The sequence below is a fragment of the Leuciscus leuciscus genome (assembly GCF_965113295.1).
Source record: "Leuciscus leuciscus genome assembly, chromosome: 25".
NCBI lineage: Eukaryota > Metazoa > Chordata > Actinopteri > Cypriniformes > Leuciscidae > Leuciscus > Leuciscus leuciscus.
In genome coordinates, this window is record NC_138724.1 from 2321996 (window position 1) to 2345098 (window position 23103).

General features: G+C 40.7%; 1 protein-coding gene across 1 annotated transcript in view; it reads right to left on the bottom strand.

Moving 5' to 3' along the window:
• LOC309490458 (scavenger receptor cysteine-rich domain-containing protein DMBT1-like) overlaps positions 1 to 23103 on the bottom strand; it is a 76163-nt gene that overhangs the window by 11272 nt on the left and 41788 nt on the right. The window contains exons 3-17 of the mRNA XM_082159644.1: positions 13213 to 13245; positions 11768 to 11824; positions 11315 to 11620; positions 8840 to 9145; positions 8282 to 8317; positions 8065 to 8121; positions 7612 to 7917; positions 5152 to 5457; positions 4593 to 4628; positions 4376 to 4432; positions 3923 to 4228; positions 1456 to 1761; positions 898 to 933; positions 681 to 737; positions 228 to 533 (exon numbers count right to left, since the gene is read on the bottom strand). Coding sequence (XP_082015770.1) covers positions 228 to 533; positions 681 to 737; positions 898 to 933; positions 1456 to 1761; positions 3923 to 4228; positions 4376 to 4432; positions 4593 to 4628; positions 5152 to 5457; positions 7612 to 7917; positions 8065 to 8121; positions 8282 to 8317; positions 8840 to 9145; positions 11315 to 11620; positions 11768 to 11824; positions 13213 to 13245 — 2511 coding nt within the window. The remainder of the gene's footprint in view (positions 1 to 227; positions 534 to 680; positions 738 to 897; positions 934 to 1455; positions 1762 to 3922; positions 4229 to 4375; positions 4433 to 4592; positions 4629 to 5151; positions 5458 to 7611; positions 7918 to 8064; positions 8122 to 8281; positions 8318 to 8839; positions 9146 to 11314; positions 11621 to 11767; positions 11825 to 13212; positions 13246 to 23103) is intronic.

The following is a 23103-nucleotide window of genomic DNA, read 5'->3' on the forward strand; positions in this document are numbered from 1 at the left end:
GAGTGATATTCAAACGGATGGTAAACAACTGCCCTAACTGCTCATTAGTCTTCAGGCATCAGGAGCCGCCTTCCGGAGGGGGGAGTAATGTCATGTTTAGTCTGTTCTTGTTTTGTTTTCAAGGACTTTTAGCGTGTGTCTCTTTCGGTTCCTGCCTTCTCATCATTAGTTGTCATGGCTTTTCATTGTTTCATTAATTAAAGCATGAATAAATGTGTTTGACTCACCTTGGCAGATGACTCCAGCATCTTCACCGTGCACACAGTCATGTGATCCCCATGCATTTGATGAACAGTTTGTCAGTGTTGATTCATTCCCATGGCACTGGACATTATCCAACCATATTTGTCCAGAACCTTGTCCAAAATAAGCAGAACTCTTTGCCTCTATAACTCTCCCACAGCCCAGTTCTCTACACACCACTGCTGCGTCTGTAGAATCCCACAGATCATCACACACTGTTCCCCATGTTCCATTGTGGAGAACCTCCACTCTTCCAGAACAGAGGTTGGTTCCATTCACCAACTTGACAGCTATTAATCAGAAAACAATATAAAGAGAGAAAAACAGGTCATTAGGTTTTTCGTTTGTTAATTTTTGTTTGTTAGTTTTGTATTTGTGATGAGAAAAGAAACAAAGTGTTAATATTAGTGGAGTTTCATCCTCCTCAGCATCATTACCTTTGGGTCCTGGCCGTGAGGCAGTCGTGTTCAATGTCGCTGTTGAAGCAGAAGAAACTAACACACAAATAAACAGCAATGTTATGTTTAGATGAAGATGTTGACATATCAGATTGATTGCAGTGCTTTATGTTTTTCAGTTCAAACTCATTTTTTAGGCTGTTTTAAAAGTTGTGTGAAAAGCAGATCTAGTTCTAATTCAAAGGTCTATAATTACCTGTCGATGGTGCTGCACTAGTTTGTGCCTGGCCTGCTACAGAAAAAGAGAGATGAACAAAGTCTATTACAGTTCCAGAATGGATATCTTAATTTGCATGGTCTTTCCCACACTGAGAGTGATATTCAAATGGATGGTAAACAAAAATTAGGTTTTTATTCTCTAAACCATTCGCCTTCAACATGCTAAGAAAGTCGACTGCAGAGATTCCAAACATGAAGTGAGTGGAACAAAACTCAATGTCTGACATTGAGAACAGGCCAAATAATTTAGCCCATGCAACCAACTGGGCAAAAGTTACAAAGTTCTAAATGAAGCTTAATGTACACATTAGCTGCCTCCCAGTTCACTTCCCCCAAAGAGATTGCCTACTCATTAGTCTTCAGGCATCAGGAGCCGCCTTCCGGAGGGGGGGGTAATGTCATGTTTAGTCTGTTCTTGTTTCGTTTTCAAGGACTTTTAGCATGTGTATCTTTTGTTTCCTGCCTCCTCATCATTAGTGGTCATGGCTATTCATTGTTTCATTAATTAGAGCATGAATAAATGTGTTTGACTCACCTTGGCAGATGACTCCAGCATCTTCATTGTGCCCACAGTTATGTGATCCCCATGCATTTGATGAACAGTTTGTCAGTGTTGATTCATTCCCATGGCACTGGACATCATCCAGCCATATTTGTCCAGAACCTTGTCCAAAATAAGCAGAACTCTTTGCCTCTATAACACTCCCACAGCCCAGTTCTCTACACACCACTGCTGCGTCTGTAGAATCCCACAGATCATCACACACTGTTCCCCATGTTCCATTGTGGAGAACCTCCACTCTTCCAGAACAGCGGTTGGGTCCATTCACCAACTTGACAGCTATTAATCACAAAACAATATAAAGAGAGAAAAACAGGTCATTAGGTTTTTCGTTTGTTAAAGGAACACTCCACCGTTTTTTGAAACAGGGCTTATTCACCTTCTTTCCTACATTTAGATAGGTGGGTAAATGCATTTTTGTCTCAGTGCATGCATTGTTTTAGTTTGACAGGGTCAGTGCTAACTTAGCTTAGCACAATGAATGGAATCCTTTGTTGCCAGCTAGCATGTCCGTAGTGATAAAAAAAAAAAAAACCCCACCTAATTACTTCTTGTGGCCTGCGTATTCACACCGAGCCGATTTCCTAGGCAGATATTGACTTGGGACTATATTAGGGGGAAGCAAAGGCGAAGCACTGCTACTTAGGCGAAGCATGCTGCTTGGGCGCAGAGATATCACGCAACACATGAAATCCCACGACTGCCCAAGTAGCAGTGCTTCGCCTAAGTTGCAGTGCTTCGCCTGTGCTTCCCCCAATATAGTCCCAAGTCAATATCTGCCTAGGAAATCGCCTAGTGTTAATCGGCATCGCTATTTGTACTCCTTGTGAATACGCAGGCCACAAGAAGTAATTTTTATTTATTTATTTATTTTTTCACTTTTACTCAGGCCATGCTAGCTGGCAAAAAAGGATTCCATTCATTGTGCTAAGCTAAGCTAGCGCCGACCCTGTCAAACTAAAACAACGCATGCACTGAGACAAAAATGCATTTGCCCACCTATCTAAATGTTGGAAACAAGGTGAATAAGCCCTATTTCAAAAAACGGTGGAGTGTTCCTTTAATTTTTGCTTGTTAGTTTTGTATTTTTGATGACATAACAAACAAAGTGGTAATATTAGTGGAGTTTCATCCTGGCCTGCTACAGAAAAAGAGAAATGAACAAAGTCTATTACAGTTCCAGAACGGATTTCTTCATTTGCATGGTCTTTCCCACACTGAGAGTGATATTCAAACGGATGGTAAACAAAAATTAGGTTTTTAATCTCTAAACCATTCGCTTTCACCATGCTAAGAAAGTGGATGCATAGATTGCAAGCATGAAGTGAGTGGAACAAAACTCAGTGTCTGACGTTGAGACCAGGCCAATTAATTTAGCCCATGCCACCCACTGGGCAAAAGTTACAAAGTTCTAAATGTAGCTTAAATTTACACATTAGCTTGGTCCCAATTCAGAGGCTGCATCGTTCGAAGGCCGATTGCGTCACCGTTGCACCACAAAGGCTCCTTCAAATGCGGCCTCCAAATGCGTCCTTCGTTCCCCGTGAAGTGAAGTATACAACAGATGGATTCTGGTAGAGTACTGGTACTGGTAGAGCTGGATGATGAGTTGTGTGGTGAAGCCCTTCCTCCAGTATTTGAATTCAGTTTGGAGAGAACGATTTGCTGATCATTTCCTGTGCTCAGGCCCTTCCTCCTCCACTGGTTCCGTCCGGCATCCAAGTCCCTTCATTTCCATTGGGTCTGCCCAGACCAAGTCTTCCTCTTCTTCTCCGTCTCCACCGGTCCAGTCCGGTTCTGACTCATCTTCGTCACAGATGGTACTGTCCATCTTCAAGCCTCTTTCATCGCCGCTGGTCCTAACCAGCTCAAAGCTTTTGTTGCCACTAATGTTATGCCCACCTAGCCTCCCTCTCCCACCTCCTCTGCCCAAGCCATTCAGTCCTTCGGCCCCTCCTTTTCTGGCTCTCTTCAGTCCCTCAGCTCCACTATTTACTCTACCCTTCTTAGACCAGCCTTGGGCTTCAGATTCGCCAGCTCAGCCCAGGGGTGTCAATTCCAGTGCTCCACATCAGACCTCCAGGCCTGTAGCTCCACCTCGGCCTGTCGAGCAGTCGACTCCACCTTGGATCCTCCCTCCCTCTGCTTCACCCAGGACCGTCCACCTTGGTCTGACATCGCTCTGTCTGCATCACGGACTTCCAAACCTTACGCTGCTACCTGTCCTGACACTTCCCCCAAAGAGATTGCCTGCTCATTAGTCTTCAGGCATCAGGAGCCGCCTTCCGGAGGGGGGAGTAATGTCATGTTTAGTCTGTTCTTGTTTTGTTTTCGAGGACTTTTAGCGTGTGTCTCTTTCGGTTCCTGCCTTCTCATCATTAGTTGTCATGGCTTTTCATTGTTTCATTAATTAAAGCATGAATAAATGTGTTTGACTCACCTTGGCAGATGACTCCAGCATCTTCACCGTGCATACAGTCATGTGATCCCCATGCATTTGATGAACAGTTTGTCAGTGTTGATTCATTCCCACGACACTGGACATTATCCAACCATATTTGTCCAGAACCTTGTCCAAAATAAGCAGAACTCTTTGCCTCTATAACTCTCCCACAGCCCAGTTCTCTACACACCACTGCTGCGTCTGTAGAATCCCACAGATCATCACACACTGTTCCCCATATTCCATTGTGGAGAACCTCCACTCTTCCAGAACAGAGGTTGGTTCCATTCACCAACTTGACAGCTATTAATCAGAAAACAATATAAAGAGAGAAAAACAGGTCATTAGGTTTTTCGTTTGTTAATTTTTGTTTGTTAGTTTTGTATTTTTGATGAAAAAACAAACAAAGTGTTAATATTAGTGGAGTTTCATCCTCCTCAGCATCATTACCTTTGGGTCCTGGCCGTGAGGCAGTCGTGTTCAATGTCACTGTTGAAGCAGAAGAAACTAACACACAAATAAACAGCAATGTTATGTTTAGATGAAGATGTTGACATATCAGATTGATTGCAGTGCTTTATGTTTTTCAGTTCAAACTCATTTTTTAGGCTGTTTTAAAAGTTGTGTGAAAAGCAGATCTGGTTCTAATTCAAAGGTCTATAATTACCTGTGGATGGTGCTGCACTAGTTTGTGCCTGGCCTGCTACAGAAAAAGAGAGATGAACAAAGTCTATTACAGTTCCAGAATGGATATCTTAATTTGCATGGTCTTTTCCACACTGAGAGTGATATTCAAACGGATGGTAAACAAAAATTAGGTTTTTATTCTCTAAACCATTCGCCTTCAAAATGCTAAGAAAGTCGACTGCAGAGATTCCAAACATGAAGTGAGTGGAACAAAACTCAATGTCTGACATTGAGAACAGGCCAAATAATTTAGCCCATGCAACCAACTGGGCAAAAGTTACAAAGTTCTAAATGAAGCTTAATGTACACATTAGCTGCCTCCCAGTTCACTTCCCCCAAAGAGATTGCCTACTCATTAGTCTTCAGGCATCAGGAGCCGCCTTCCGGAGGGGGGGGGTAATGTCATGTTTAGTCTGTTCTTGTTTCGTTTTCAAGGACTTTTAGCATGTGTATCTTTTGTTTCCTGCCTCCTCATCATTAGTGGTCATGGCTATTCATTGTTTCATTAATTAGAGCATGAATAAATGTGTTTGACTCACCTTGGCAGATGACTCCAGCATCTTCATTGTGCCCACAGTTATGTGATCCCCATGCATTTGATGAACAGTTTGTCAGTGTTGATTCATTCCCATGGCACTGGACATCATCCAGCCATATTTGTCCAGAACCTTGTCCAAAATAAGCAGAACTCTTTGCCTCTATAACACTCCCACAGCCCAGTTCTCTACACACCACTGCTGCGTCTGTAGAATCCCACAGATCATCACACACTGTTCCCCATGTTCCATTGTGGAGAACCTCCACTCTTCCAGAACAGCGGTTGGGTCCATTCACCAACTTGACAGCTATTAATCACAAAACAATATAAAGAGAGAAAAACAGGTCATTAGGTTTTTCGTTTGTTAAAGGAACACTCCACCGTTTTTTGAAATAGGGCTTATTCACCTTCTTTCCTACATTTAGATAGGTGGGCAAATGCATTTTTGTCTCAGTGCATGCATTGTTTTAGTTTGACAGGGTCAGCGCTAGCTTAGCTTAGCACAATGAATGGAATCCTTTGTTGCCAGCTAGCATGTCCTGAGTAAAAGTGATAAAAAAAAAAAAAAAAAACCACCTAATTACTTCTTGTGGCCTGCGTATTCACACCGAGCCGATTTCCTAGGCAGATATTGACTTGGGACTATATTAGGGGGAAGCAAAGGCGAAGCACTGCTACTTAGGCGAAGCATGCTACTTGGGCGCAGAGATATCACGCAAAACATGAAATCCCACGACTGCCCAAGTAGCAGTGCTTCGCCTGTGCTTCCCCCTAATATAGTCCCAAGTCAATATCTGCCTAGGAAATCGCCTAGTGTGAATCTGCATCGCTATTTGTACTCATTGTGAATACGCAGGCCACAAGAAGTAATTAGTTTTTTTTTTATTTATTTTTTTTACTTTTACTCAGGCCATGCTAGCTGGCAACAAAGGATTCCATTCATTGTGCCAAGCTAAGCTAGCGCCGACCCTGTCAAACTAAAACAATGCATGCACTGAGACAAAAATGCATTTGCCCACCTATCTAAATGTTGGAAACAAGGTGAATAAGCCCTATTTCAAAAAACGGTGGAGTGTTCCTTTAATTTTTGCTTGTTAGTTTTGTATTTTTGATGACATAACAAACAAAGTGGTAATATTAGTGGAGTTTCATCCAGGCCTGCTACAGAAAAAGAGAAATGAACAAAGTCTATTACAGTTCCAGAACGGATTTCTTCATTTGCATGGTCTTTCCCACACTGAGAGTGATATTCAAACGGATGGTAAACAAAAATTAGGTTTTTATTCTCTAAACCATTCGCTTTTACCATGCTAAGAAAGTGGACTGCATAGATTGCAAGCATGAAGTGAGTGGAACAAAACTCAATGTCTGACGTTGAGACCAGGCCAATTCATTTAGCCCATGCCACCCACTGGGCAAAAGTTACAAAGTTCTAAATGTAGCTTAAATGTACACATTAGCTTGGTCCCAATTCAGAGGCTACATCCTTCGAAGGCCGATTGCGTCACCGTTGCACCACAAAGGCTCCTTCAAATGCGGCCTCCAAATGCGTCCTTCGTTCCCCGTGAAGTGAAGGATACAACAGATGGATCCTGGTGGAGTACTGGTACTGGTAGAGCTGGATGATGAGTTGTGTGGTGAAGCCCTTCCTCCAGTATTTGAATTCAGTTTGGAGAGAACGATTTGCTGATCATTTCCTGTGCTCAGGCCCTTCCTCCTCCACTGGTTCCGTCCGGCATCCAAGTCCCTTCATTTCCATTGGGTCTGCCCAGACCAAGTCTTCCTCTTCTTCTCCGTCTCCACCGGTCCAGTCCGGTTCTGACTCATCTTCGTCACAGATGGTACTGTCCATCTTCAAGCCTCTTTCATCGCCGCTGGTCCTAACCAGCTCAAAGCTTTTGTTGCCACCAATGATATGCCCACCTAGCCTCCCTCTCCCACCTCCTCTGCCCAAGCCATTCAGTCCTTCGGCCCCTCCTTTTCTGGCTCTCTTCAGTCCCTCAGCTCCACTATTTACTCTACCCTTCTTAGACCAGCCTTGGGCTTCAGATTCGCCAGCTCAGCCCAGGGGTGTCAATTCCAGTGCTCCACATCAGACCTCCAGGCCTGTAGCTCCACATCGGCCTGTCGAGCAGTCGACTCCACCTTGGATCCTCCCTCCCTCTGCTTCACCCAGGACCGTCCACCTTGGTCTGACATCGCTCTGTCTGCATCACGGACTTCCAAACCTTACGCTGCTACCTGTCCTGACACTTCCCCCAAAGAGATTGCCTGCTCATTAGTCTTCAGGCATCAGGAGCCGCCTTCCGGAGGGGGGAGTAATGTCATGTTTAGTCTGTTCTTGTTTTGTTTTCAAGGACTTTTAGCGTGTGTCTCTTTCGGTTCCTGCCTTCTCATCATTAGTTGTCATGGCTTTTCATTGTTTCATTAATTAAAGCATGAATAAATGTGTTTGACTCACCTTGGCAGATGACTCCAGCATCTTCACCGTGCACACAGTCATGTGATCCCCATGCATTTGATGAACAGTTTGTCAGTGTTGATTCATTCCCACGGCACTGGACATTATCCAACCATATTTGTCCAGAACCTTGTCCAAAATAAGCAGAACTCTTTGCCTCTATAACTCTCCCACAGCCCAGTTCTCTACACACCACTGCTGCGTCTGTAGAATCCCACAGATCATCACACACTGTTCCCCATGTTCCATTGTGGAGAACCTCCACTCTTCCAGAACAGAGGTTGGTTCCATTCACCAACTTGACAGCTATTAATCAGAAAACAATATAAAGAGAGAAAAACAGGTCATTAGGTTTTTCGTTTGTTAATTTTTGTTTGTTAGTTTTGTATTTTTGATGAGAAAACAAACAAAGTGTTAATATTAGTGGAGTTTCATCCTCCTCAGCATCATTACCTTTGGGTCCTGGCCGTGAGGCAGTCGTGTTCAATGTCGCTGTTGAAGCAGAAGAAACTAACACACAAATAAACAGCAATGTTATGTTTAGATGAAGATGTTGACATATCAGATTGATTGCAGTGCTTTATGTTTTTCAGTTCAAACTCATTTTTTAGGCTGTTTTAAAAGTTGTGTGAAAAGCAGATCTGGTTCTAATTCAAAGGTCTATAATTACCTGTGGATGGTGCTGCACTAGTTTGTGCCTGGCCTGCTACAGAAAAAGAGAGATGAACAAAGTCTATTACAGTTCCAGAATGGATATCTTAATTTGCATGGTCTTTTCCACACTGAGAGTGATATTCAAACGGATGGTAAACAAAAATTAGGTTTTTATTCCCTAAACCATTCGCCTTCAAAATGCTAAGAAAGTCGACTGCAGAGATTCCAAACATGAAGTGAGTGGAACAAAACTCAATGTCTGACATTGAGAACAGGCCAAATAATTTAGCCCATGCAACCAACTGGGCAAAAGTTACAAAGTTCTAAATGAAGCTTAATGTACACATTAGCTGCCTCCCAGTTCACTTCCCCCAAAGAGATTGCCTACTCATTAGTCTTCAGGCATCAGGAGCCGCCTTCCGGAGGGGGGAGTAATGTCATGTTTAGTCTGTTCTTGTTTCGTTTTCAAGGACTTTTAGCATGTGTATCTTTTGTTTCCTGCCTCCTCATCATTAGTGGTCATGGCTATTCATTGTTTCATTAATTAGAGCATGAATAAATGTGTTTGACTCACCTTGGCAGATGACTCCAGCATCTTCATTGTGCCCACAGTTATGTGATCCCCATGCATTTGATGAACAGTTTGTCAGTGTTGATTCATTCCCATGGCACTGGACATCATCCAGCCATATTTGTCCAGAACCTTGTCCAAAATAAGCAGAACTCTTTGCCTCTATAACACTCCCACAGCCCAGTTCTCTACACACCACTGCTGCGTCTGTAGAATCCCACAGATCATCACACACTGTTCCCCATGTTCCATTGTGGAGAACCTCCACTCTTCCAGAACAGCGGTTGGGTCCATTCACCAACTTGACAGCTATTAATCAAAAAACAATATAAAGAGAGAAAAACAGGTCATTAGGTTTTTCGTTTGTTAAAGGAACACTCCACCGTTTTTTGAAATAGGGCTTATTCACCTTCTTTCCTACATTTAGATAGGTGGGCAAATGCATTTTTGTCTCAGTGCATGCATTGTTTTAGTTTGACAGGGTCAGCGCTAGCTTAGCTTAGCACAATGAATGGAATCCTTTGTTGCCAGCTAGCATGTCCTGAGTAAAAGTAAAAAAACAACAAAAAAAACACCTAATTACTTCTTGTGGCCTGCGTATTCACGACGAGGCGATTTCCTAGGCAGATATTGACTTGGGACTATATTAGGGGGAAGCAAAGGCGAAGCACTGCTACTTAGGCGAAGCATGCTACTTGGGCGCAGAGATATCACGCAAAACATGAAATCCCACGACTGCCCAAGTAGCAGTGCTTCGCCTAAGTAGCAGTGCTTCGCCTGTGCTTCCCCCTAATATAGTCCCAAGTCAATATCTGCCTAGGAAATCGTCTAGTGTTAATCTGCATCGCTATTTGTACTCATTGTGAATACGCAGGCCACAAGAAGTAATTAGGTTTTTTTGTATTTTTTTTTTTACTTTTACTCAGGCCATGCTAGCTGGCAACAAAGGATTCCATTCATTGTGCTAAGCTAAGCTAGCGCTGACCCTGTCAAACTAAAACAACGCATGCACTGAGACAAAAATGCATTTGCCCACCTATCTAAATGTTGGAAACAAGGTGAATAAGCCCTATTTCAAAAAACGGTGGAGTGTTCCTTTAATTTTTGCTTGTTAGTTTTGTATTTTTGATGACATAACAAACAAAGTGGTAATATTAGTGGAGTTTCATCCTGGCCTGCTACAGAAAAAGAGAAATGAACAAAGTCTATTACAGTTCCAGAACGGATTTCTTCATTTGCATGGTCTTTCCCACACTGAGAGTGATATTCAAACGGATGGTAAACAAAAATTAGGTTTTTATTCTCTAAACCATTCGCTTTTACCATGCTAAGAAAGTGGACTGCATAGATTGCAAGCATGAAGTGAGTGGAACAAAACTCAATGTCTGACGTTGAGACCAGGCCAATTCATTTAGCCCATGCCACCCACTGGGCAAAAGTTACAAAGTTCTAAATGTAGCTTAAATGTACACATTAGCTTGGTCCCAATTCAGAGGCTGCATCCTTCGAAGGCCGATTGCGTCACCGTTGCACCACAAAGGCTCCTTCAAATGCGGCCTCCAAATGCGTCCTTCGTTCCTCGTGAAGTGAAGGATACAACAGATGGATCCTGGTGGAGTACTGGTACTGGTAGAGCTGGATGATGAGTTGTGTGGTGAAGCCCTTCCTCCAGTATTTGAATTCAGTTTGGAGAGAACGATTTGCTGATCATTTCCTGTGCTCAGGCCCTTCCTCCTCCACTGGTTCCGTCCGGCGTCCAAGTCCCTTCATTTCCATTGGGTCTGCCCAGACCAAGTCTTCCTCTTCTTCTCCGTCTCCACCGGTCCAGTCCGGTTCTGACTCATCTTCGTCACAGATGGTACTGTCCATCGTCAAGCCTCTTTCATCGCCGCTGGTCCTAACCAGCTCAAAGCTTTTGTTGCCACCAATGATATGCCCACCTAGCCTCCCTCTCCCACCTCCTCTGCCCAAGCCATTCAGTCCTTCGGCCCCTCCTTTTCTGGCTCTCTTCAGTCCCTCAGCTCCACTATTTACTCTACCCTTCTTAGACCAGCCTTGGGCTTCAGATTCGCCAGCTCAGCCCAGGGGTGTCAATTCCAGTGCTCCACATCAGACCTCCAGGCCTGTAGCTCCACCTCGGCCTGTCGAGCAGTCGACTCCACCTTGGATCCTCCCTCCCTCTGCTTCACCCAGGACCGTCCACCTTGGTCTGACATCGCTCTGTCTGCATCACGGACTTCCAAACCTTACACTGCTACCTGTCCTGACACTTCCCCCAAAGAGATTGCCTGCTCATTAGTCTTCAGGCATCAGGAGCCGCCTTCCGGAGGGGGGAGTAATGTCATGTTTAGTCTGTTCTTGTTTTGTTTTCAAGGACTTTTAGCGTGTGTCTCTTTCGGTTCCTGCCTTCTCATAATTAGTTGTCATGGCTTTTCATTGTTTCATTAATTAAAGCATAAATAAATGTGTTTGACTCACCTTGGCAGATGACTCCAGCATCTTCACCGTGCACACAGTCATGTGATCCCCATGCATTTGATGAACAGTTTGTCAGTGTTGATTCATTCCCACGGCACTGGACATTATCCAACCATATTTGTCCAGAACCTTGTCCAAAATAAGCAGAACTCTTTGCCTCTATAACTCTCCCACAGCCCAGTTCTCTACACACCACTGCTGCGTCTGTAGAATCCCACAGATCATCACACACTGTTCCCCATGTTCCATTGTGGAGAACCTCCACTCTTCCAGAACAGAGGTTGGTTCCATTCACCAACTTGACAGCTATTAATCAGAAAACAATATAAAGAGAGAAAAACAGGTCATTAGGTTTTTCGTTTGTTAATTTTTGTTTGTTAGTTTTGTATTTTTGATGAGAAAACAAACAAAGTGTTAATATTAGTGGAGTTTCATCCTCCTCAGCATCATTACCTTTGGGTCCTGGCCGTGAGGCAGTCGTGTTCAATGTCGCTGTTGAAGCAGAAGAAACTAACACACAAATAAACAGCAATGTTATGTTTAGATGAAGATGTTGACATATCAGATTGATTGCAGTGCTTTATGTTTTTCAGTTCAAACTCATTTTTTAGGCTGTTTTAAAAGTTGTGTGAAAAGCAGATCTGGTTCTAATTCAAAGGTCTATAATTACCTGTGGATGGTGCTGCACAAGTTTGTGCCTGGCCTGCTACAGAAAAAGAGAGATGAACAAAGTCTATTACAGTTCCAGAATGGATATCTTAATTTGCATGGTCTTTCCCACACTGAGAGTGATATTCAAATGGATGGTAAACAAAAATTAGGTTTTTATTCTCTAAACCATTCGCCTTCAACATGCTAAGAAAGTCGACTGCAGAGATTCCAAACATGAAGTGAGTGGAACAAAACTCAATGTCTGACATTGAGAACAGGCCAAATAATTTAGCCCATGCAACCAACTGGGCAAAAGTTACAAAGTTCTAAATGAAGCTTAATGTACACATTAGCTGCCTCCCAGTTCACTTCCCCCAAAGAGATTGCCTACTCATTAGTCTTCAGGCATCAGGAGCCGCCTTCCGGAGGGGGGAGTAATGTCATGTTTAGTCTGTTCTTGTTTCGTTTTCAAGGACTTTTAGCATGTGTATCTTTTGTTTCCTTCCTCCTCATCATTAGTGGTCATGGCTATTTATTGTTTCATTAATTAGAGCATGAATAAATGTGTTTGACTCACCTTGGCAGATGACTCCAGCATCTTCACCGTGCACACAGTCATGTGATCCCCATGCATTTGATGAACAGTTTGTCAGTGTTGATTCATTCCCATGGCACTGGACATTATCCAACCATATTTGTCCAGAACCTTGTCCAAAATAAGCAGAACTCTTTGCCTCTATAACTCTCCCACAGCCCAGTTCTCTACACACCACTGCTGCGTCTGTAGAATCCCACAGATCATCACACACTGTTCCCCATGTTCCATTGTGGAGAACCTCCACTCTTCCAGAACAGAGGTTGGTTCCATTCACCAACTTGACAGCTATTAATCACAAAACAATATAAAGAGAGAAAAACAGGTCATTAGGTTTTTCATTTGTTAATTTGTGTTTGTTAGTTTTGTATTTTTGATGAGATAACAAACAAAGTGTTAATATTAGTGGAGTTTCATCCTCCTCATCATCATTACCTTTGGGTCTTGGCCGTGAGGCGGTCGTGTTCAATGTCACTGTTGAAGCAGAAGAAATTAACACACAAATAAACAACAATGTAATGTTTAGATGAAGATGTTGACATATCAGATTGATTGCAGTGCTCTATGTTTTTCAGTTCAAACTCATTTTTTAGGCTGTTTTACAAGTTGTGTGAAAAGCAGATCTGGTTCTAATTCAAAGGTCTATAATTACCTGTCGATGGTGCTGCACTAGTTTGTGCCTGACCTATTACAGAAAAAAGAGAGATGAACAAAGTCTATTACAGTTCCAGAACGGATTTATTCACTTGGATGGTATTTCCTACACTGAGAGCGATATTTGTACGGATGGTAAACAAAAATTTGATTTTTTCATTCTCTAAACCATTTGCTTGCAACATGTTGAATTTTCGCCAGCAGCCATATCACCCTGTAGCCCAACACTGGTTGCCCACTGAAGCTAAGCAGGGTTGAGCCTGTTTAGTACCTGGATGGGAGACCTCCTGAGAAAACCAGGTTGCTGCTGGAAGAGGTGTTAACAAGGCCAGCAGTGGGCGCTCACCCTGTGGTCTGTGTGGGTCCTAATGAACCAGTGTAGTGACGGGGACACTATACTGCCAAAAGAGCACCGTCCTTCGAATGAGACTTAAAACCGAGGTCCTGACTTTCTGTGGTCATTAAAAATCCCATGGCATTTCTCGTAAAGAGTAGGGGTGTGACCTGGCCACATTCCACCCATTGGAATTTACATTGAATTGGCTCTATCACTCTCTCTCCACCTATAGCTGGTGTGTGGTGAGCGCACTGGCGCCGTTGTACTGTGGCTGCCGTCGCATCATCCCAGTGGATGCTGCACACTGGTGGTGGTTGAGGAGAGATCCCCTGATATGAGTGTAAAGCGCTTTGGGTGTACAGTAATCAGGCTTGGGAGGGTTACTTTAAAAATGTATTCCGTTACAGTTACAAATTACTTCATAAAAAAAGTATTCAGTAACGTAATCCAAGTACTATAATATGAAAGTAATGTAACTGATTACTTTTGGATTACTTCAAGGTCACGTATATAATTAAAGTCAAGCAAGAAGAAATATTATTTAAAAAATAATAATAAAAAAACGTTTATTTATTAAGAATTTGGTCCAGTGTACAATATTTGCAAAATATACACACAGGCCTTAATATATATTTATGTAAAGGGCTATACAGACATCTAGTGACTAATGTATGGTATTACAGATTATTTTGTTTTATTACTAATTAAAACAAACTATTACTGATTTAACTAATTTTTAACTAAAAAATAAAAACACAACATTTAAAATTTGTACACAATCTACATATTAGTTTATTTTAAAATAGGCCTACATGTTGACTAAAGCCGTGATCTTTCTTAATTTGCCTGACTGAACTTGGGGCGTTGGCAGTGGGAGTTCCCCTACGTTACCTAGACAGCGAACATCCCGTTACGCTAGAAAAGATAAGAAAGGACATTTTGGGTACTAAAAAAGCTACTCTCCTAATTTCTACAAAATAGCAGCGGAATTTCCATGAATTAAAAGCGATTTTACCCGCAGGCAGCATCGTTTCTACTAGCAGCAGTGATTCAATCTGCGTCTGAGGAGATTGTAGAAAGCTGTTATTTGCACATGCACCAGCGCGTGGCACACGTGAGTCATTACTGGCAACAGAACCAGGAACTACTGTATAATCAAGCAGCGCTTAATATAGTGTTATTATGCCAAAATACTTATTTATTTAGTTTTAAATGAAACCATTGTAATCCTGAAAGTATTCCCCCTTTTTTCAAAATGTAACTATAATCTGATTACAACGTTTTTTGACGTAACTGTAACGGATTACAGTTACTGGATTTTTGTATCCTGATTACATAACGCCGTTACATGTATTCCGTTACTCCCCAACCCTGACAGTAATACATATGAAAGCGCTATATAAATGCCCGATTCTATTCTATTCTATTCCCCAACAATCTCATAATATTATTTTATTATATTATTTTTATATTATTTATTATTTTATTGTATTTAATGCAGGTTTTTTTTGTGTAAATTATTTCATTTAATTGGTAACAGCCCTATAGTGTCTTAATATTTCTAATTGAATATATTGATCAAATGCAAGATTTTAAATTGAAAGATGAAGCATACTGTAACTTTAATAACATTGGGAAAGAAATGCCCCTTTTAAAGGTAAAAAAAAGAATTGCCACAAATATGCAGATTTATATATGTCAAAGCTGATAGAACAATGATGAGAATATTGCTTCAGAATAAATTATTTTTATAAATGTATTTTTCCAGACAAGCATTTTTTTATAAACCCTTTTAGAGTAATGGTTTGGGTTCAAACATTCTGACATAAAAAGTGAAGAATACACGTGATTGTAAAGAAAGTGATGCTTTGTTTTTCATTGATAATGTGTTTCTCTAAAAACAATAAGCGCTCCGGCATGGAGCTTCATGAGAAATTGCGCTGCGTACTCGATAGATGCTTTAAAGCTTCAGGGTCATATGTAACATCACTACTGAACAGTAAAGAGTATGGTAGGGCTGCACGATTATGACAAAAATCATAATTGCCGATTATTCCCTTGAAAATTGTAATTGCGATTATTAATTATGATTATCACAATTTACATTGGATATATATATATATATATATATATATATATATTATATATATATATATATATATTTATTTATTTATTTATTTATAGACATATATAGACATATTATTATACATGTTTACTTAAAAATTGTGAACACACACACTGTCCCCCTTTACTTAACATACACATAAATTGTAAGAATATGACTAATAGTAAAGACTACTAAGAAATTAACATTAGGCATAGATCCTAAATCTATTAAATAGCAGTCCCAAACTAGCTTTTAATACAATGTTGGTATGAGCCACCAGTCATTTAAAAATATAAAAAATAACACAAAGTGAAAATAAAGTGGCATTTTGGGGTTAATATTGAAACGACAGTTACCATGGTGAATACACAATACTAACAAGAACTGTTAATGAAACATGGAAACTGCTCCTGGTGAATAGAATGAAAATCATACCTGCATGCAAATCCTTCTTAGCTAACACACAACATACCAGTAACATGATTTATTGGTATTTTACTTTTATTTCATGACTTACTAATTTACAACGTAACAACGTTGCATGCTCGTAGTCTCCTTTGCACTTTATACACAGCGCACGCCGCCGCATTTGCGAGTGCGATTTAAGAGTGTGCGCTACGAACACAGTTAGCCTATAACGGCTGACATTACAGTCACAGGAACGTTCGTTTTTCTGAGGTGAAATTTTAATACTTACACATACGTCACTGCCTGGTAGTTCCTATTGTGCTGGGCTTTCTGAAGTAGTTGTGATTCGCCTCTCATAACATGCTTTAAATGCACGCAGAGTGGATTTTTATTTTTTTTTGTAATCACGGCTTTGAACGATTACATAATCGTGGCATCCATAATCGCAATCGCGATTAGAAATTCGATTAATTGTGCAGCCCTAGAGTATGGATTATTACTCAGCAGTTTGCTTTACTCCACAGGACAGGATGATGGATTTACTCCAGGAAACACATCCTCTGGAGGATTATGTGGAGGAATTCTTGGAGCTGTCTCAGCTCGTTCCCTTGAATGATGACAAACTAAAGGGCAGTTTTTGGAGTGAGCTCAGCAAGCACCTCTTATTAATAATGCCTATGGGGAACTCCAGCTGCACATTGCAGCAGTTCATCGATTATGCACTGTGGTTGGGGGGTTCCCCCTGTGACTGTAGGGGTGGTTGAAGAGGATTGTTACATCTCACATTCCAAGGTCCATTCACCCAGAGGTTGTCCTCACCCCAGAGCCTACGCCCACGGCAGCTAAGGAGCCAGAGCCCACCAAAGGCCCAGTGCCAGAGCTGATGCCCGCCAGGAACCCTGAGTGTAAGTCCCAGTGGGAGTACTGGTGGAGCTGGATGATGAGTTGTGTGGCCAAGCCCTTCCTCCAGTATATGAATTCAGTTTCGAGACATCGATTTACTGATCACTTCTTGTGCTCAGGCCCTTCCTCCTCCACTGGTTCCGTCCGGCATCCAAGTCCCCTTATTTCTGCTGGTTCTGCTCAGACCCAAGTCTTCCTCTTCTTCTTCGTCTCTGCTGGTCCAGTCCTATTCCAACTCGTCTTTGTCACAGATTTTACTGTCCATCTTTAAATGTCATTCATTGCTACTGGTCCTACCCAGCTCAAAGCATTCATTGCTGCTAATGATATGCCCAGCCTCTACCCTGCTTAGATCAGCCTTGGGCTTCAGATTCGCCAGCTCAGCCAAGGGGTGTCAACTCCTGCGCTCCACTTCAGACCTCCAGGCCGTCGTCCCCTCACCTCCACCGTGCTTCCTCACCCCACCGGCTCCACCTTGGTCTGACATCACTTTGTCTGCGCTGCAGAATTTCAAGCCTTCCGCTGCGCTTTCGGGTCTCCATCCCTTCGGCCCCATCTGGCTCCGACTTCCCTCTAGCTCCTCGATTTTCAGTTTCATTGAACCTCTAAAGATAATGTATTACTTGAGCTTGGGTATGGTTGAGGGGCTTTATGGCTGTGGTCAGGATGAAATTTCTCTTATGTGCACGAAATTTTGATTTTTTACACTTTCACACACTATTTTGAGGGTCTGACCATGGCTAAAAACTCATGAACATGACTAGGCTATACTTAAACATCTGTTATGTGATAAAGCTTTTCAGGACTGTACTAAATAAAATGTTTTTCTAAAAAACAATGTTTTTATTATCCTTGTTATTAAAAAATAAATTAAAATAACATTTTGGAGGTTCTGCAAGGTGAATGTATTGCAAACTTATGACTAAAGCGTAAATGTAATCATAACATTATTAGATGGCAACATGTTGATATGTTTATCACATTCTCATCTTGCTATGTTTACTATGTCAATCATAACAATTTCATGATTCACAGAACTATAATTTAGCGGATTCACTCCCACATTTAAATGCAGTTATCACTCCTTACACTTTACAGTGTGAACGTAACCACTGGTCTTTTAGAACCATGAAAAACAAAACTATTAGCGCTCCCATTAAGCCATCCCTTACTTACCGTGTTCTGCACTCTCACTAAAACTCTCGTCATAAACACTTAAGTTGTCTGCATCTGCACTGTGAATCTCTTATTTACATCGCGTCTAGACTTTGACTGTTTATGAAGGGATTTTCTAAAGTGTAATGCTTGTGCTGATTCTGAACATTTGAGCAAATTCTCCGCATGGTGGCTCTAAAACGCCTCTGATTGGCCACTGTGTTCATGCGCTTAATATGTCTGTGATTGGCTACAATGCTCAACGCTGAAACAACACAATACAAGTAGTTTTGTTTCGTGTCCTATAGTGCCCGGACTCGACTGTACGAATTAAATTTATACCATTTTACCAACTGCATGCATGTTAATTGAAAAACATTTCCACCTAAATGGCAGCTACACAAAGAAAAATCTGACAAACACAATAGGTATGGAATGGAAAAACTGGTTTAAGGTATTGTTGAGTGATTAAGACACAACACACGGTTTAAGGTGTTGTTGATTCTAGATAAAGTCATAATCTGCCCACATTTGTAAATAAAGGCACTGATCAGATTATATATATATATGAAGAGTTCAGATGCAAAAGCCTGTAAGTGCCATCTGAAAATTTCTTCTAGAATTATCATTTTTATCAAGCTTGATAAAAATGTAAAAATGGAAAGAAGAAATTTTCAGATGGAACTCTTCATTATATATATAGTATATATATATAGTAACAGTCACCGCCTGTCACAGGGTTTCTTTTAGTCCACTTGTGGGTGCTATTTGTTTCCTAGCCACTAGGGGGATACAAGAGGGCACATTGTATGAGATAAAACAGGAAGCAGTAGAGTAAGGTCTGTTTGAGGGAGCAGTGCTGAGTAATTTGTTGGCGTGAGTGGAGCAGCATCAGGTGGCGGTGGACGGCGATCCGAGATTTTGTTTTCAGGAAACGTCAGGACAAATTAATAGATTCTAAAAGGACAAAACAGGAACGGTTCTTGAGTTGAAGTAGGTGGACATAATGGACGATTCTTTGGATGATGGTAATCAAGATATGGAGTTCCAAGAAGTACGATATAATAAAAGGAAAAAAGGAAGTAACATGGGTGATGAGTCTGAATATGAGAAACTATGTACAAGTAAAACCAGGGATTCAGGGCAAAGGATGATGAGAAACCGTGAGGAAAAGGAAATAAAAGTTATGATCACATTTGTCAAACAAGCAGAGCAATACATGCATCCTGTTAAACTATCAAAAGCGATAGAAAAAGAAGTGGGATCAGTGAAAGAGGCAACATGTCTGAGCAATGGAAGAGAGTCTTGATTAAGTGTAAGGATGAAAATCAGAAAGCAAAGATTCTAAAACTGAAAACACTAGGTGGTGGTAAAATAAGTTGTGCTGGAATAGATGTGAAGAAATGTGGCGTTATTTCAGCAGTACCCTTAAATGTAACTATGGAAGAAGTAAAAGGAAACTTAATTGGAGGCAAAGTTGCTTTGGCTAAAAGATTGACGACATGGAAAGATAATGAAAAATGTGATAGTCTTTCTGTGCTGTTACACTTTGAAGACAGTAATCTACCAGTCAAGGTGAAGCTAGTTATCAGTTATGTGGTACGGGAGTATGTACCCCCTCCTTTGCGTTGTTATAAGTGTCAGCGCATAGGTCATACTGCTGCTGTTTGCAAAGGGAAAATACGTTGTGCAAAATGTGGAGGGGAGCATGAAGGAGCTGAGATCAAGTGTTGCAACTGTGGGGGAGAACACAGCGCTGCATATGCAGGATGTCCAGTACAGCAACAAGCTCGTGAAATCCAAAAGGTAAAATCCACCCAGAATGTAACATATGCAGAAGCAGCTCGTGGAGTGAAACATGTAGACGATACAAGAATACATATTGGACCGGAACAAACCTCTCAGAATGACAAGTCAATGGAACAGCTGAACTTGATAAAATATGACTCAAATGACAACATTAACATGAGCAAAACTGATTTTGTGGCATTTATCTGTGCAGTGGTGAATGGCACTGGGCAGGTAGAAAGAAGATCTGATAAAATAAAAATTGTGGTAGAATGTGCAAACAAATTCTTGAACTGCATCGGTATATCATGTAACACCTCCTTTCTTTTAAAGATGTTATTCTGAGGGGGTTCAACTGAATTTTGACATGTACTGATAAAAATAACTCTTCACAAAACAAATGATCATTTGCTTCAATTTTATTTTCTTCACCAGTGCTTAATAAATGTGTCAAAAAGACAGAAATAAATTCAGAGATCTTGGAGGTCTTTGTCTCTTCAATAAAGAGTCAATGAGATGAAGAAAACTTATCTCTTGGCATGTCTTGTCTTTGATAAGGTGTGTGATGATGAAGTGATGAAGATGCAATGAGTCAGATCCCCAAAGTTATTTGAGTGCAATGCAAAGATTGAGTGCGATGCAATGATAGTAATCCTATAATCCTCCATACGAGAAAAGATTGTTTGAAATGAAGATGCTCAGTGAATAGCTGTCCTCAGCGCCACATGGCTGACCATGTGCAAGGCCATGTGCTGTAGCCTTGATGCTAGTGTGGACCACTCTTGGATTCACTGTCTCTAGAATCCAGTCCGTGCTCACAAAAGAACATGTGGTAAATAAAAAGTCCTTTCTAGAAAGAAATCAAATAACTAACATCAGTGATCTCAAAAACACAACATCAAATATAAACCAGAATGCGCAGAATGTCGCCGCCGGTGTGGTGTACACTCATAGAGAATAATGTGTTCGAATTTTAAATACGACGCGCTGCGCTTCGCTTCTCGTCCAGTGTGCGCCTTTAACATTACGTTTTGAGTGGATGAATGATGAGCGCGAGACGCCGAAATGGATGCCAATAAGATACTGAATGGAAAGTTTAATTTAAAAAAAGTGGCCAAATGGTTAAATTGACAAGACCAAAGTGATCTGTGTGTTTTGTCGTTGTGAACTGAGCTATCATTGCAGGCTTCGCAGCACGTCCAGTCTGAAATACCACTTGTTGGCCAAGCACACACAGCTGATGCGAATGCTCCGCCCCTCGTCAATATCAGGACCTCATCAGTATTTCTTTCACCCTTTTATTGATGGACAGTGTTACATTGTGTGAGAGATTATTTGCTCCAAGTGAGAATGTTAGTGTCAAATTGAACACTACAGTATATGCCAATGTTGCTTTCAATAAAAAAAAACATTTGCACAAAGCAAGCCGATCCACTTTTCCATGTTGATAAGAGCATTAAAATGAGAAAAAATTAATGGGACAAAAAGAAATCAAGAGACATTTAGAATAGATAAAAATGTGCAATTAATCGCGAGTTAACTATGACATTAATGCGAATAATCGTGATTAAATATTTTAATCGTTTGACAGTACTAAAAAAAATACAAAATTACAAAAAGTAACGTTTTGTCCGTTACAATCAGCAGAGCAAGTTCACAAGATTCTACAGTCTAAAGAAGGGAGAACAGAAGGTAGTATAACAACAAATTATGATGCATCTCAATGTAATGATATATAACATTATCATGTCTTTCCTGTTGCTTCATTGGAATGCCAGAAGCTTAATTGCTAATGGACAGGAGTTTAAAAAGTATATTGCAGATATGAATAAACCTCCTGATATCATTTGTATACAAGAAACATCGTTATGCAAGTCATTAGATTTTAGGATGAACGCCTATGAGGTAATAAGGAAGGACAGGATTAATGGTAGAGGTGGAGGGTGTGCAACATTCATAAAAGAAAATGTGATATATAGACAAAGAAATAATGAAGGTGATGTAGAGAGCATATGTATAGAATTAATGGGTACACAGGGGGTAATCAAAGTGTTAAATTTCTATAATCCATGTTCAGAATTAACAATAGATATCCTGAAAAGTGCCATGGGAGAAAAGGCAAACAAAATGATTATGTGTGGTGATTTTAATGCTCACAATTGTATTTGGGGTAGTAGGAGTACAGATAAAAATGGAGAAATAATAGAAGAGTTCATGGAAGATAACTCTTTAGAATGTTTAAATGATGGCAATCCAACAAGAATAGACATATCAAGAGGTGGAATGTCATGTTTGGATATCACAATAGTTTCAGCATCATTAGCTGGTAAATGTATGTGGTCAGTATCTAAGGATAATATAGGAAGTGATCATTTTCCAGTGACGTGTATTTCAAAATAAGATTCAACTACAAAAATGTAATTATGGTGTAAGATGGATATATAAGAAAGCAGATTGGGGAAAACTTCAAATGTTATGTGAAGAACAATTAAAAAAATCTGTTAGTAGAGGGTAGCGTTGATGACAGATATAATAAAGTAGTGAATGGCATTTATTTTGCAGCCTCTCAGTCTATCCCACTATCAAGTGGTATAAGTACAAGAAAGAATGTGCCATGGTGGTCAGAGGAGTGCTCGGCAGCAATCAGAGAAAGGAATAAAGCATTTCAGTTCTTAAAAAGAACACTCACCCCAGAAGCAGTCATAGATTATCAAAGAAAAAGGGCTCATGTTAAAAAGATTATTAAAAGTACAAAAAGGACAGCATGGCAAAACTTTTGCGATACAATAGGGAGGGAAACCGAAATAAATGCAGTCTGGCGTATGATTAAAAAGATGAATGGAATTGACAGCTTTAAAAAAAAATACCTGTAATGGAGGAAAATGGGAAGGTAGCTATCACAGATAAAGAAAAGGCTACTATGTTGGCTCAAACATTTGCTAAAGCTCATAGCATTGAAAATTTAGATGATACATTTTTAACAAGACGACAACAAATTAAGAATATCTATGGAGATGCTTGCAAGAAAAAGCAAGATTTTAATAATACTTTGGATGATGAGTTTAGTTATTTTGAATTAAAAACAGCAATTAATAACTCAAAGAGTACCACACCAGGAAGAGATATGATAAGTTATAGAATCTTAAAGAAATTATCACCAAAAGCATTAGAAGCATTATTGGACTTATATA